Genomic DNA, 14046 nt, shown 5'->3' with positions numbered 1-14046 from the left:
GATTTATAATACAAGTTACTAATTATTTGTTTTTAAATGATTTTTTTCTTTCTTTCTTTCTTATGGTTAATACTTTTAAAAATAAATTCATTAAAATTTTTGTTTCAAAATTAATTTTTACTTTGTTACTAGTTCTTAAGTTTCTTAATATTTTTTGGCTTTAAAGTTAAATAACACTTGTATTTTGCTGTCTTTGATGTTACAATAAAGTAAGTAAACCGTTGAGCTTGAAACTAAGATCTGAGCCGTACATTTGTCACGATCTGAGGCATTAGATGGCTCTCTGCAATCGGCTGCGCGTGTTTCAACAGACGCGCCTCCTCTTCTCCTGGCCGGGGGGATTACATACGCTGCGTTTTGTGGAAAGCTCACATCTTACTCGGCCACGTCATCGAAAGAGATAAAATGGAACCATCCAACAAAAAAAAGGTTGTATCTTTGGAAGAAGAAGAAAAGATAAGAAGAGATTTTTGCGGAAAAGTTTTGAGCTTTTGATCACTCTCACTACTAATGGAGGCTCTGCAATGTTCCAGCCATTTCACCGTGAATAGAACTCCTTGTACTCAGAGCTGTACCGGAAACAGCAGAAGCAGTAGGGCTACGTTTAGCTCTGCGTTCACCGGTACCAGCAATTCAGCTTCTCTCTCCTCTAGGAATCTCTCCTCCTCGGTTTGGCTTCAAATTTTGCTTCTTTTCGTTTTCGTTTTCGTTTTCGTTTTCATCTCTGTTTTGTAAGGATCTTTTGGTTTATTTTGTGATGCTCTTCTGTGTTGAGTAGCGAAAGATCTGGAGCTGGGTGAATTCGAAGACTGTTGGCTATGGAAGATACAGAAGGAGCCAAGTGAGAGCTGAGATGTTTGGTCAGTTGACTGGTGGACTCGAAGCTGCTTGGAGCAAACTCAAAGGCGAAGGTTCGATTTTTTTTCTGTTTTTATTTGCCTTGAGCTATTAGCTTCGGTAGTTAGCTAAACTCAACACAAGCCGAGAAGGAGGAAGGGATTAGAGAAGCATTGTTTTATTGATTGTTGAATTAAGGGCTGTGTGATCTTGTTACTGGTGGATACAGAAAGGATTAGCAACGGTTTTTAAAGCTAGTTACGTTATTTGAACTTGCAGAGGTCTTGACAAAAGACAATATTTCTGAACCAATGCGAGATATTAGAAGAGCTCTCCTGGAAGCAGATGTGAGTGGTGGTTTGTTCTGTTTCATTCATTTGGGTTCTTTTGAAGAATGTGGTCTAAAACTTATTTAGTCGCTTTGCGGTTTTGTTAACAGGTGAGTCTCCCAGTTGTTAGAAGGTTCGTTCAGTCTGTTAGTGACCAAGCCGTTGGAATGGGTGTCATTCGTGGTGTCAAACCAGATCAGCAGTTGGTCAAGGTAATCAGCAATAAAAAGAGGTTCTTTTTTTTGTTTCTGTTTCATCTCTTCCCCATATTTTTTTCATTAGCATAATGGTTTTTGTAGTTGACTCACTCTATGATGATCATTTTGGTTTCAATAGTACTGAAGTGTGGCTCATCATGGCTATGTTTCAGATTGTACATGATGAGCTAGTGAAATTGATGGGTGGAGAAGTATCTGAGCTACAGTTTGCTAAAACAGGTCCTACTGTAATATTATTGGCTGGGCTCCAAGGAGTTGGAAAGACAACGGTTTGCGCTAAACTAGCTTGTTACCTAAAGAAACAGGTATGCTTTTTCAAAATACAGTGGAGACTTTGGTGGCATTGTTTGATACTCTCTGTCAAATTACATTGACGTTTATGATATTTACAGGGAAAGTCTTGCATGCTTATTGCTGGAGATGTGTACCGACCTGCTGCCATCGATCAACTTGTCATTTTAGGTGAACAGGTATTGAAATTTTTACTTTTGAAGCTTTGTGTGCATTCGTAGAAATGGCTAAAGAGAAGCTGTGTGTGAATATTTGATGATATTCGATTACGTAAATCAGTATTCCCTGATGCCCTCTTTGTTTCAGGTTGGTGTGCCGGTTTATACAGCAGGGACTGATATAAAACCTGCAGATATAGCTAAGCAAGGTCTAAAGGAAGCTAAAAAGAATAATGTGGATGTAGTTATTATGGATACTGCAGGGAGACTTCAGGTAATCTATCGTCTTTGAGAGTCATTGTATCATAAAATAAAACTATTGCAGCTTTAGTCATGAAATTGACTCTTTGTGACAGATAGATAAAGGCATGATGGACGAATTAAAAGACGTGAAGAAGTTTCTGAATCCCACAGAAGTGTTACTAGTTGTTGATGCCATGACTGGACAAGAAGCTGCAGGTACGCTGTTTGTATTATACATTTGTCAAGAAGATTTAAAACATCGTGAATATGAATTAGTTTCATAACCGGACCTGTATCCGTCATATATACTAAGATGAGCTTATGTACTTCCTACAGCTCTGGTGACAACATTCAATGTAGAGATAGGAATCACAGGAGCCATTTTGACAAAGCTAGATGGTGATTCAAGAGGTGGTGCTGCTTTGAGTGTCAAGGAGGTTAGTGTTCTTCTTTTATGATCAGTTATGTCATAGAAAAGTTACTTAATGTATTAACATTAATAGGTTTACTCGTAAATGGGTATCACTAGGTATCTGGAAAACCAATCAAACTGGTAGGACGTGGAGAGCGATTGGAGGATCTTGAACCCTTTTATCCAGATCGAATGGCCGGACGAATCCTAGGAATGGGAGACGTGCTTTCATTTGTAGAGAAGGCAACAGAAGTTGTAAGTTCTTTCTCAGTTATAATTACAATCAAAACTGTATCTTTCTCTCCCTCTCTCTCTCTCTCTCTCCATTGAAAAGTCTTCTTCATCTGTCTTTATAGATGCGTCAAGAAGATGCTGAAGATCTACAGAAGAAGATAATGAGTGCAAAGTTCGACTTCAACGATTTCCTAAAGCAGACTCGTGCTGTTGCGAAAATGGGTTCAATGACACGAGTTCTTGGAATGATACCCGGAATGGGGAAAGTGAGTCCAGCACAAATCCGAGAAGCGGAAAAGAATCTTTTAGTCATGGAAGCAATGATTGAAGTGATGACACCCGGTATTGTTTTTCTCTGTTCCTTTCTTCCATTCCATCAAACAAACAAAATGCATTTCGTAAACTCGATTTTGGTTGTCTTATTCTTGGTTTTTAAATATGTTGGACAGAGGAAAGAGAGAGACCAGAGTTACTAGCAGAATCACCAGAGAGAAGAAAAAGAATTGCTAAAGATTCAGGAAAGACAGAACAGCAGGTACTCTCTCAGTCAGATTTCAAATATTAGTTTCTGCAGAAGATCTCAGACAAGAGAAGAAGAAGATTCTCAATACCGTTTTTTTGTTGCTGTTTGTTGTTGTTAAGGTGAGCGCACTCGTAGCACAAATCTTCCAAATGAGAGTGAAAATGAAGAACTTGATGGGAGTAATGGAAGGAGGGTCAATTCCTGCATTAAGCGGTCTCGAGGACGCGTTGAAAGCAGAACAACAAAAGGTTTCTTCTTCCTTCTTCTTCTTCACCGTTTGACATCTGAAAGAGTTTTAATGGATTCTTGTAAATGTATCTTAAGGCTCCACCTGGAACTGCGAGAAGGAAGAGAAAGGCCGACTCAAGGAAGAAATTTGTAGAGTCAGCATCGAGCAAGCCAGGTCCTCGTGGCTTCGGCTCTGGTAACTAAAAGGAACTATTTCAATCCAACTTGGTTAATCTCAAAACGGATAATTTTTGTATTAAGTATGAATACTAGTTAAAAATTGTAAAATTTGGGGGAAAAACTTGAATGTTGTATTGGTTTCTTATTCGTCAAGCAAACGCTCTTATGAGTTTGGAACAGCCTTTTGTAATAATTATGAGTTTGGTGATAAAAACTCATGATTAATTAGATAAAAATATATTATCATATCATCAACCAAATGAGATGCATACAATTTGTACTTAATTAAAAATTTCATAGACTTTGCATAACTAATATACTATATAATATGTATATATAGTTAGATTTAAGACTCATCTTGGAGAAATATCTGAAAGCCAATTTTGTCGAATAAATCGCCATGATCACGACGGATTTCTCAAATCTACATTAATCTCTCTCTTGTGGTAAATTAAACCTCTTAACTTTAAATGACTTTTGAAAAAAACCACAACTTTTCCTTGACTTTATCAAGGCATGACGTTATCGAAGTGTGTTAACAGACATTAAACGTTAAATTGGTTTTGTTTTACTATTCAGACAAATCTTTTCATGGATAATCAAACCGTTAAATTATTACTTATAGTCATTCAAATTTATGTTTTATGAATTATTTAGAAAATCAATAAAAAATAGATATTTAGTCCACCACATGTCCACATGTAAAATTCATGTTTTGTTCATCACTTAAAAAATAAAATGATGTTTTTGTTTTGAGATTTTTTTCCATTTATAAAATCAATAAATCATTTAACCTTTAAGTATTTGACAATTTTCCTCAAAATGTATAGATATATATGGACCATTAAAGGGCCTGTGTTTTGTAAATTCATAAAAACGCTGATGATAGCTTCAATAGTCGGTTTAGGTTCGGTTAAGGAGAATTCACACCGAATTAGATTAGCAAATAACAATTTGTGAGAGAGAGAGCAAATGGCATCTCTCTTCCGCATAACGACGCCGCAGTGTCTCCTCATTCCTCCACCGCCGCTATCTCATCGCCGGAGCTCATCTCTCCTCTTTCTCAAACCCACATTTCAACCATCCACGAAACCTCTGAGCTCCCGTAAAACCACCACTCTCCGTCTCCGTGCCAATAACCCAACAGTCAATTCACTAAAACCCCTTGAAAATGTTAAACCATATCTACAATCGGAATCCAGAACCGTACTCCTTGGTTGGCTCTGCAGCTGTGTCTCTGTTGTATCGCTTTCTCAGATTGTTCCTAGGCTCGGTTCCTTCACTTCTAACTTAAACGCTAATGCTGCCAGCTTGATGAACCTCAAAGGCGAGTGTCTCGTCTTGGCAGGTTTGGTTTTGTCTAAGGTTGTTGCTTATTATCTCCAGCAAGCGTTTCTTTGGGAAGCTGCTTTGAACACTGTTTACAAGATTCGTGTTTTCGCGTATCGGAGGGTTTTAGAGAGAGAGTTAGACTTCTTTGAAGGTGGGAATGGGATTTCATCAGGAGATATTGCTTACAGGATCACTGCTGAAGCTTCTGAAGTTGCTGACACTATCTATGCTCTTCTCAACGTCAGTACTATGAATGTTTATTACTATGAATGTTTCTATGAGATAAAGTTTCCTTCTTTTTCCAATTTTTTTGGCTAACTATAATAAACTCTGTGCTACACCTGTATGGCAGACAGTTGTGCCCAGTGCTATCCAGATATCTGTAATGACGGCACATATGATTGTTGCAAGTCCTGCCTTGACACTAGTCTCTGCAATGGTGAGTGAAGTGATTGTCTTTGTTTTGTTTGTGTGTCTTTTGCTCTACACTTTTCTTATTAGTTTGAGAATGTGAAGTTTCTTTCTTTTTCTACTGGGCTTTGTTCTAGGTGATCCCATCCGTTGCACTTCTGATAGCATATCTAGGTGACCGACTTCGCAAGATATCCAGAAAGGCACAAATTGCCTCTGCTCAACTCTCTACCTACTTGAATGAGGTACTCTTCTGTTCTTCTTTGAGATTTCCTCTCCTTGAACATTCTACATTTCGTATTTTTTCTTCTTCCTGTTCATATACGGAGAAGTTTAGTTACTAAAGGGAGAGCTTTTTTTGTCCTTAGGTTCTTCCTGCAATTCTGTTTGTGAAGGCTAATAACGCAGAGATTTCTGAGAGTGTGAGGTTTCAGAGATATGCTCGTGCTGACCTAGATGAACGTTTAAAGAAGAAGAAAATGAAGTCACTGATCCCTCAGATTGTTCAAGTTATGTATCTCGGATCATTGTCGATATTTTGTGTTGGAGCAGTGATACTTTCAGGCTCTTCTTTAAGCTCTAGTGCAATTGTGTCCTTTGTGGCATCATTAGCTTTCTTAATCGATCCTGTCCAGGTAAAATACATTTGTTAGTGTGGCATTGAATCTGTTGCTCCTAGACGCAAACTGTTACTTCTGCTTTATTATTTTGGATGATCAAATCTGATTTTGCCTAGTTCATTAGACATACGTTTAAGCCACTTTACCTTGAGGAGCTGTCATATTGGGATTTTGAATCTAAAGAATCATGCAGGATCTGGGAAAAGCTTATAATGAATTGAAACAAGGAGAGCCAGCGATAGAACGTTTGTTTGATCTGACCTCTTTGGAATCTAAGGTACTACTACACCCTATCTTTCCTCTGATTTTCTCTTCAATTTATACTCCTAATGATTTAGTTTTGTCTGTCTCAAAATCTGATGCAAAGTGTTTTTTGGCCTCCCTGTCTTGAAAATTAGGTGATCGAGAGACCTGAAGCCATTCAGTTGGAAAAGGTTGCTGGCGAAGTTGAGTTATGCGATATATCATTTAAATATGACGAAAATATGCTTCCCGTTTTGGATGGNATTTTGAATATAAAGAATCATGCAGGATCTGGGAAAAGCTTATAATGAATTGAAACAAGGAGAGCCAGCGATAGAACGTTTGTTTGATCTGACCTCTTTGGAATCTAAGGTACTACTACACCCTATCTTTCCTCTGATTTTCTCTTCAATTTATACTCCTAATGATTTAGTTTTGTCTGTCTCAAAATCTGATGCAAAGTGTTTTTTGGCCTCCCTGTCTTGAAAATTAGGTGATCGAGAGACCTGAAGCCATTCAGTTGGAAAAGGTTGCTGGCGAAGTTGAGTTATGCGATATATCATTTAAATATGACGAAAATATGCTTCCCGTTTTGGATGGGTTAAATCTTCATATTAAAGCAGGAGAGACTGTAGCTCTTGTTGGGCCATCTGGAGGAGGAAAGACTACACTGATCAAATTGCTTCTCCGCCTTTACGAACCTTCATCTGGTTAGAAAAATCTTAGTTTCTGTATCTATTTACTCGCAATGTTTAGAACCAAAGATTTGTCATCTAATTGCAATGTTTCCTCGAATAGGTTCTATCTTCATTGACAAAAATGACATCAAGGATATTAAATTGGAAAGTTTGAGGAAGCATGTTGGTCTGGTTTCACAGGACACAGTAAGTTCCTGTCCTCAAGTTTTACTCCTTTCATGATTCATCCCAAGACTTTTATAATGGTTCATCGAAGTTACTTAACTATTTCTACACATATAAGACTCTTTTCTCAGGGACAATTGCTGACAACATTGGGTACAGAGATATCACGACAGGAATTGATATGAAGAGAGTTAAGATTGCTGCAAAAACTGCAAATGCTGATGAATTTATCAGAAACCTACCAGAGGGATACAACACAGGAATTGGTCCCAGGGGTTCAAGCTTAAGCGGAGGCCAGAGGCAAAGGTGGGGTCTGGAAGAGTGATTGTTTCTTTCTTCCATTGAAGTTCCAAACCAGTTTATATATTTTTTTCAGGATGCTTACGTCTTGTTAATATTGGCAAATGTGCAGACTAGCTATCGCTAGAGCGCTCTATCAAAACTCATCTGTACTAATATTGGATGAAGCAACATCAGCATTGGATAGTTTGTCTGAATTGCTAGTCAGAGAAGCTCTTGAACGTGTAATGCAAGACCATACGGTAAAAGCACATATCCGGTTCTTCTGTTCTAAAAAACCTTTTTAAGTGAGATTATTACAAATGGTTTCATGGCTGTTATGTTTGAATTTACAGGTAATTGTGATTGCACATAGACTGGAGACAGTGATGATGGCGCAGAGAGTGTTCTTGGTGGAGAAGGGAAAGCTAAAGGAGTTAAGTCGCTCTTCTCTGTTAAGTACTCACAAGGACTCACTATCCTCCGCTGGACTTGTGATTTGAGATCTATGAAGTATGATCAAGAGCAGGTAGAGACCAAATTGTTGTGTAAATGAAGAGAAGATACAAGACTCCTCTTTGTATAAATCTTTTCCATTATTCTTTAAAAATAGGATGAACAAATCATTTGTTGAGCTAGAAGCCTACAGAGTTTTTTTTATCTTTCCCTAGTTATGCCTTTTGATACATAGCAGAACTTACATGTAATAAACAAAACGATCAAATGTGGTTTCTACTCCATGTAAAGAAGATAGATTCAGTGATTCACTGTTTCACCATGAAGGAGCTTTTACAACTGCATCCACCCACTGCCGCTGGGTTTTCAGCTACCTAAACACCAAAGCATTAAACAGAAATCAAATGAAAATCTTACCTAAGGGTTACTGAAAAAAACATGCAGTTTCAAAATTATATCTTGTCCCCTATCAGCTCATCAGGCAAAACATGCAAGAATGCTTCCATTGATTATCTATGCAGTTAAGAAAAGGAAAGATGACAAAAAGAGGGGTTTAGTTTACCACAAAGGCAGCACGGATCAGTTCCTCCACATAATCAACCGTAGCACCTTTCACGAAGTCGTATGAAACATTATCTACAACCAATTTGACACCATTCTTCTCGAAAACCCTGCAATGTTTAAGAACAACTAAAACTGAGACAAAATAGACGCAGTTTTGCAACAGATGATTCTTCTAGCCTGAACGAGATAATAGTAAATGGTTTTATTATCAAAGTACCTGTCATCAGGATTGGTTTTACTATCAAGCTCAAACACATACTGGAAACCAGAACACCCTCCCGTCTCTACACCCAAGCGAAGCAGTTTCTTCTCCGGCTCACTAGATTGCAACTCTTTCATCCTCTGACAAAATGACAACACTCATAAAAGTCAAGAGCAGGAGCAAAACAACAACAAACAATATCTGCTTCCAAGTTCCAACAATCTAAAACAGGTAAGTTCAACTCAAACAATATAGAAGTAAGAAGAGGTTCTCATTTTTATTCCATTTCTGTAGAATCATGAACTATGGATGTTGTTCGAAACAAACAGAATCTTTCAATCTGATTAGAGCAAAAGTCCAATAGAAACCAATTACGTAAAAACCAATTATGAATCGGGATTAACAAAGAGATCAATTCAAAACAGCAGATAGATACCAATCATACCCGGATACAATTTTCGCTGAGATGGACAACCTCGAGAGAAGAAGACGTATCAGATTGAGAAGAAGAAGAAGAAGAAGAAGCTTCTCTAAGAGCAGAAACGGAAGCAAAATTAAGCAACCGATGGTTTTCTCTAATACGACCAGCCAAATAAGGAGCGAAGCGTTTCACCAGAGATCTCGACATGATTTATCCTTCAGAATCCCTTTCTCTTCACAATCTCTTCTACAATTAATCCAATTTTATAAGTTTTTCGCCATCGGAAGACGAAAGTTTCAAGCTTTTTGGAAAATTTATTCCTTTTTTTATTTTTTTTCTGAGAACTTTTCAATAAAGACTTTGGTGACGACGATGAAGAAGAAGGGAGGCGAAAGAAAAGACTGGTCTTGTGAACACCACGCTTATTTTAGCCTCCACGTTATCTATTTCTGTATATCGCCCCCACAAGTTTTTTATATTTACCAATTTTGCCACATTACTCCGTTTCAATTCAGTTTCGTCCTTCAATTGCAAATTAATGATGAGATCTCTTAAAAAAAGGAAAATAATAATAATACATTGAATATTCTCATAAGCAAGAATTTGGAATTTCGTATATACACAATTTACTGTACATAATCTATTGTGTTAAGAAGCAGCACTTCTGGAACTTAAAAGAGACCCTATAAACCAATTATTTTCTCTTGTCTCAGAGAGAGGAAGAATGTCTAAATAGTATGTACCATGGCTTGTGTCAATCCTCTTGAAACTCCGAGCGTCCATGAATGTTTTTTTTAAGTTGTTGAGATAGTTGTTCTGTGTTGTGGATGATATGTGAGCTACTACGTCACAACAAGTCAGTCCCCTAAAAAAATCAGATGAGGTGAGATTATGAGAGATGTATGTGTGATTCATATAGAAACCAATAAATAGTAATTGCAGCAAGAAAATGTGAAACTGGCTTAGACCACACTGCATCATATAACTGGTCCCCTTAAATTATTTTATTTATTCTTTATTGATAGTTTTATTTCTTCACGTTAGAGCTATAATATAGTATCACTTACCAGATTTCACATTTCAATCCGATTTTTCCAACTCTTTAAATCTTCTTTCCCACTCGTCTGTCTCATAGTTTTGTTCCATCATATCTCTATCTGTACTATACACGATCCGCTCCTTCCCGATGACTGTCTTTTGCGCCATATCCCTTGCACTTAGTAGCTGTATTGCATCATTTAAAAGGCGTTATTTCACAACTCTCACGTAATAAGAAAAAACATATATACACATGAAGTTTCGGGGCGAATAATCCAAGAAATGTGCTTTAATCTGGCTGGTGCTATAGAGCATGATAAGAGCCACTATCTCAACTGTCACATAAAGAGATCACACAGATACGCAGACTCATAGAAGATTCAGAACCTAACCCTTGATGTTAGTTGGCAAAGGTACTAATGGAAAACGTAGGTGAAGCTATCTCCTCTTAGGAAAATATAGCATGTTTGGCTGTCGCATTAGTGATTCTATATAGTGCAATCAACAGAAACCAAATTAAACATCTCACTAGATTTATGTTACTACTGATGTGCCTACCTTACGCCGTAGTGCGATATCTGGAGATTCAAGTGCTCGTGCAAATTGTAGCCGAGCTTTGTTTCTGTTCTCTATTTGGTTATTCTTTCTCTTGATTGAAAACCACCGAATCAAAGGAATGGCAAAGAATGAACCTGCGTATACCTGCATAATCGTTCATACATTCATGAAGGAGACCAAGATAATTATTAGTTCACAAGGTTTCTAATGAAGACCAGTCATCTGGATAACTTAAGTAAGCAAACAAAATCCACTAAGAACTTGTTTGTGAATTACGCTTAGAAACAACCTTAATCATGTTTAAAGCGAACCAGAATCAGGAAACAATTTAATAAAAGTAGTTTGCCATATCAACAGAAACTAAATGATACCTGAAGTAGTGGATATATGTTCTTAACAAATGTGAGAAATCCACCTGGCATGACAGTCATCTCGCTGGAAACGAACACAAAAACAAAGTTGCGTTAGACATTTACATATACACACACAAGGAAATATTAGGCAGAGTATAATATAGGAGGGCCTTACTTTAGCAATGAGTTTAGAACAATCACACCAAAAAGATTTACTGCACCTAGGCCAATGACCAATGCTCTCTCGGATGTATTAGTTTTACTGTGAAGAAAGAAGATTCCATTGTCAGAGACTGAACCACAAATGCAATAAAAACTTCTCATTAAGTGTAAGACATTAAAATCCAAGTTCAAACAATGATAGGAACCTAAATTGCCATTTTTTCTCCTGGAAGAATTTCTCCATATCTGCAACCCAGTCAAACCATTTCCCCACATATTCTTTTCGTCTACTAGATCCAGAAGCTGTACGTTGCAGGGACGGAAAGCTATACAAAATATTTCCCTAAGCAACAGGTTTTAATTGTTAATAAAAAATGACCAAAGAAAAAGCAGCAGATCATGCACTTTTGGGCATCACATTTCAAGCAACCCAAAAAAGGGTTTGCATACCTCTTCATCCAACTCAGGTTGACCATCAAACCGAAGAAGAACAGGTAGAATGTAGGATTCATCGTTCTGCAAACATTAAAAATAAAAATTGAGAAGCTGAACAGTATCTCTTTTACTTTATTTAGTGATACAACTAGTGCAAGAGGTAAAGGAGTACAAAGACAGCTTTCAGCATAACAAAATTAGTTTTATTAGCTCCCTTTGGAAGAGACAATAGGCAAAACAAACCATAGCACTCTTTGAAGATGGCACATCAAGGTATGGAGCAAGTTCATCAGCTGCAACAACACCTCCTCTGGAAGTTATATACTGGCCAATCTGAGGATATTTATCAAAAACGAGTAAATTACTAAAACTTTCTTATATGAGCGTGATGTATCATTTCAAATACATAACATTTGTAAGAAGACCTATACGAGTCAAAAACAAGCACTGCCTTCAATTAGATATGTCCAAAGTAGTCACCAATTTACTTATTATAACTTTTTTATATTTTTTTAAACATCATCGAAGATGTCTCCAGGAACTAGTGACCTAAAACGGATCCAGAACTTGAAGAAAAAAGTGAGTAAATTCAAGTCCTGTACATTACCATCTGCCATCTCTCTTCTTCAATTCCTTGATTTGGGTCTCCATCTCCAAACACAAAGGAGAAAACCTAGAGATCAACCCGTACTTACATTAAGCCATTACCACTCAAAAGCAGTGAGGGTGGGGAACATATAACAAAGCATGAAAGCTCTCAAATTCAACTTCCACTTACAGATTCAATGAAATTCATTCCCTTTCCTTCATCTTCTCGAGCTCGTCGCCTGTTGTAATAATTGGGATCCCAGTACCTTACATAAAAACACTAGAAATATGACTAGGAGATTCCGTTAAATCAATTACTGATCTCTATTTGTTAAGAGTAGAAGAAGCCCTTTAAAATCCACTGAAAGTAAAATTACCAAAGCAGATCGACAGGGTTGATATAGAAGTTGAATCCAGAATCATACCCGCGCCCGCGTCTTCTTTGACGATTATCATCCTCGCTTTTAACAAAATCCAAAAAGGTTAGTGCAAAATTCAAACTTAGACCACTGTCCAGAATGATAACAAGATAACTTAACTGCAAGTCAAGTAAAACACATACCTTCTGCTTGAAAGCAGGGCTATAATTGACGTGTAGACAATAACAATGGACGCTATAAGCGCCGTGCCAAAGGAAACACGAGCCAAATAGTCTATAGCACCCTGCCAGTCACATAATAGATCTCAGAACATTCGAGTTCAAATCAAGTTCACCGTTAAAAGGTAATGGATAAATCATAACAAAAAAAAAAAAAAAGACACTACCTTTGCCTTATCAAGAAATGGTTCAATTTGTATCCTTATCGACTTGGCAGCCAACTTAGTCCGATAGTCTTTTGGGAAAACATAAAGCACATCACCTTCATCCGACACCTGAGTGAAGAAACATTTCATTGAATATTAGCACATTCACACAGACTAAAACGGAACATGTAACGCATAAAGATCAATACTTTTTTATCATAATCTCCTCAAATCTTCGCAATTGAGTTTCTCTACACTAATTTCATTACAGCTATTCAAATTTCTAATGTATTGTCGCCTTTGGTTCTTAACAAAGATCAATACTTTATATCAGAATCTCCTCAATTCTTTGCAATTGAGCTACTCAATATATTCCCACACTAATCTCCTTACGGCTATACAAATTTATGTATCAATTTGACTTAATGGGCATGAAATCGAACTAGCTAGTACCTCAAGAAACCCATCAGTATCAGCCGCAATAGCTTGAAGAGCTGTCTGAGCTTCAGTAACCTTCAAGCCAGCTCTACTAGAGACATCACCAACAGTGACTCTCCGGCCACACTCGTCCACAGCATCCATCGCTCGTTTCCGTACATCCGTCGGTAACTTATCACTCTCCACCAATCCTCCTGGTTTGATTGCACCGTCAACCTTATCTAAACTCGCCGCCTTCACCACAGCGATTCCATGGCGAGTGAGCTTCCGACGAGTGCTCAGACACCCCTCCGTCAAGATTCCGGGGAAAGAGCAACGATCAACGGGAGATCTGAGACGAATCTTTGAAGATAAACCCACTTGAGTTAACCTAGGGGAGAGGATTAAGCATGTCGATACACACGCCATTCTCTAATCACAAAGATTTCTCTTCTTCTTCTTCGTCTTCGTCTTCTCTAGTAAAGACTTCGAATTTCCGCCATGGGAGATGATTTATATGGTTCAAAATCGAAGCTTTCAGATTTTTTTCCCCTGCGCCTGGAAAAAGCGATTATCTTCTCTCCCCACGACGCAGTCGCAGAGCAGCAAATCCAAAACCGAACCAAACCAAACCAATTGGTACGGCTCTTCAAATTGTCCCGGTTAGATTATCTTAAACCGGAAACGGTCCAACATTACTTTCTTTG

The 14046-nt window shown here is 37.7% G+C and overlaps 4 protein-coding genes across 4 annotated transcripts; 2 read left to right on the top strand and 2 right to left on the bottom strand.

Annotated features, from left to right (window-relative positions):
* LOC109124636 (signal recognition particle 54 kDa protein, chloroplastic-like) lies at positions 425 to 3832 on the top strand. The gene is made up of 14 exons (XM_010453989.2): positions 425 to 669; positions 779 to 911; positions 1117 to 1184; positions 1277 to 1378; positions 1537 to 1689; positions 1777 to 1854; positions 1982 to 2107; positions 2190 to 2292; positions 2413 to 2513; positions 2606 to 2743; positions 2845 to 3064; positions 3172 to 3257; positions 3365 to 3493; positions 3570 to 3832. The coding sequence occupies exons 1-14, from the start codon at positions 511 to 513 to the stop codon at positions 3675 to 3677; spliced, it is 1704 nt and encodes a 567-aa protein (XP_010452291.1). The 5' UTR covers positions 425 to 510; the 3' UTR covers positions 3678 to 3832.
* LOC104734415 (ABC transporter B family member 29, chloroplastic-like) lies at positions 4544 to 8061 on the top strand. The gene is made up of 10 exons (XM_010453986.2): positions 4544 to 5225; positions 5338 to 5424; positions 5534 to 5641; positions 5765 to 6031; positions 6210 to 6293; positions 6753 to 6969; positions 7058 to 7143; positions 7241 to 7428; positions 7535 to 7664; positions 7758 to 8061. Exons 1-10 carry the CDS (start codon positions 4626 to 4628, stop codon positions 7902 to 7904), a joined length of 1914 nt encoding a protein of 637 aa, XP_010452288.1. The 5' UTR covers positions 4544 to 4625; the 3' UTR covers positions 7905 to 8061.
* Positions 7979 to 9453, bottom strand: LOC104734416 (iron-sulfur assembly protein IscA-like 2, mitochondrial). The gene is made up of 4 exons (XM_010453987.1): positions 9069 to 9453; positions 8639 to 8763; positions 8420 to 8528; positions 7979 to 8231 (listed from the first exon to the last, which is right to left on the bottom strand). The coding sequence occupies exons 1-4, from the start codon at positions 9249 to 9251 to the stop codon at positions 8166 to 8168; spliced, it is 483 nt and encodes a 160-aa protein (XP_010452289.1). The 5' UTR covers positions 9252 to 9453; the 3' UTR covers positions 7979 to 8165.
* Positions 9600 to 13907, bottom strand: LOC104734414 (uncharacterized protein At5g03900, chloroplastic). Its single transcript, XM_010453985.2, has 14 exons — positions 13376 to 13907; positions 12944 to 13051; positions 12741 to 12841; positions 12556 to 12639; positions 12369 to 12444; positions 12198 to 12263; positions 11834 to 11923; positions 11606 to 11671; positions 11362 to 11498; positions 11169 to 11255; positions 11012 to 11075; positions 10641 to 10784; positions 10112 to 10268; positions 9600 to 9909 (listed from the first exon to the last, which is right to left on the bottom strand). Exons 1-13 carry the CDS (start codon positions 13766 to 13768, stop codon positions 10125 to 10127), a joined length of 1560 nt encoding a protein of 519 aa, XP_010452287.1. The 5' UTR covers positions 13769 to 13907; the 3' UTR covers positions 9600 to 9909; positions 10112 to 10124.

The sequence above is a fragment of the Camelina sativa genome, chromosome 13 (assembly GCF_000633955.1).
Source record: "Camelina sativa cultivar DH55 chromosome 13, Cs, whole genome shotgun sequence".
Taxonomy (NCBI): domain Eukaryota; kingdom Viridiplantae; phylum Streptophyta; class Magnoliopsida; order Brassicales; family Brassicaceae; genus Camelina; species Camelina sativa.
The sequence above is the reverse complement of the archived record's forward strand: the minus strand, read 5'-3'. Positions and strand labels throughout refer to the sequence as shown.

Coding starts and splice junctions, on each gene's coding strand:
- LOC109124636 (XM_010453989.2), top strand. CDS start 511: ATGGAGGCTCTGCAATGTTCCAGCCATTTCACCGTGAATAGAACTCCT. Junction 912..1,116: donor GAGCAAACTCAAAGGCGAAG/GTTCGATTTTTT, acceptor TTGAACTTGCAG/AGGTCTTGACAAAAGACAAT. Junction 3,494..3,569: donor TGAAAGCAGAACAACAAAAG/GTTTCTTCTTCC, acceptor ATGTATCTTAAG/GCTCCACCTGGAACTGCGAG.
- LOC104734416 (XM_010453987.1), bottom strand. CDS start 9,251: ATGTCGAGATCTCTGGTGAAACGCTTCGCTCCTTATTTGGCTGGTCGT. Junction 8,764..9,068: donor TCAGCGAAAATTGTATCCGG/GTATGATTGGTA, acceptor TCATTTTGTCAG/AGGATGAAAGAGTTGCAATC. Junction 8,529..8,638: donor AAAACCAATCCTGATGACAG/GTACTTTGATAA, acceptor TAAACATTGCAG/GGTTTTCGAGAAGAATGGTG.
- LOC104734415 (XM_010453986.2), top strand. CDS start 4,626: ATGGCATCTCTCTTCCGCATAACGACGCCGCAGTGTCTCCTCATTCCT. Junction 6,294..6,752: donor TGACCTCTTTGGAATCTAAG/GTACTACTACAC, acceptor CTTGAAAATTAG/GTGATCGAGAGACCTGAAGC. Junction 6,970..7,057: donor CCTTTACGAACCTTCATCTG/GTTAGAAAAATC, acceptor TTCCTCGAATAG/GTTCTATCTTCATTGACAAA.
- LOC104734414 (XM_010453985.2), bottom strand. CDS start 13,768: ATGGCGTGTGTATCGACATGCTTAATCCTCTCCCCTAGGTTAACTCAA. Junction 12,842..12,943: donor CATTTCTTGATAAGGCAAAG/GTAGTGTCTTTT, acceptor TGTGACTGGCAG/GGTGCTATAGACTATTTGGC. Junction 10,785..11,011: donor ACATATATCCACTACTTCAG/GTATCATTTAGT, acceptor ACGATTATGCAG/GTATACGCAGGTTCATTCTT.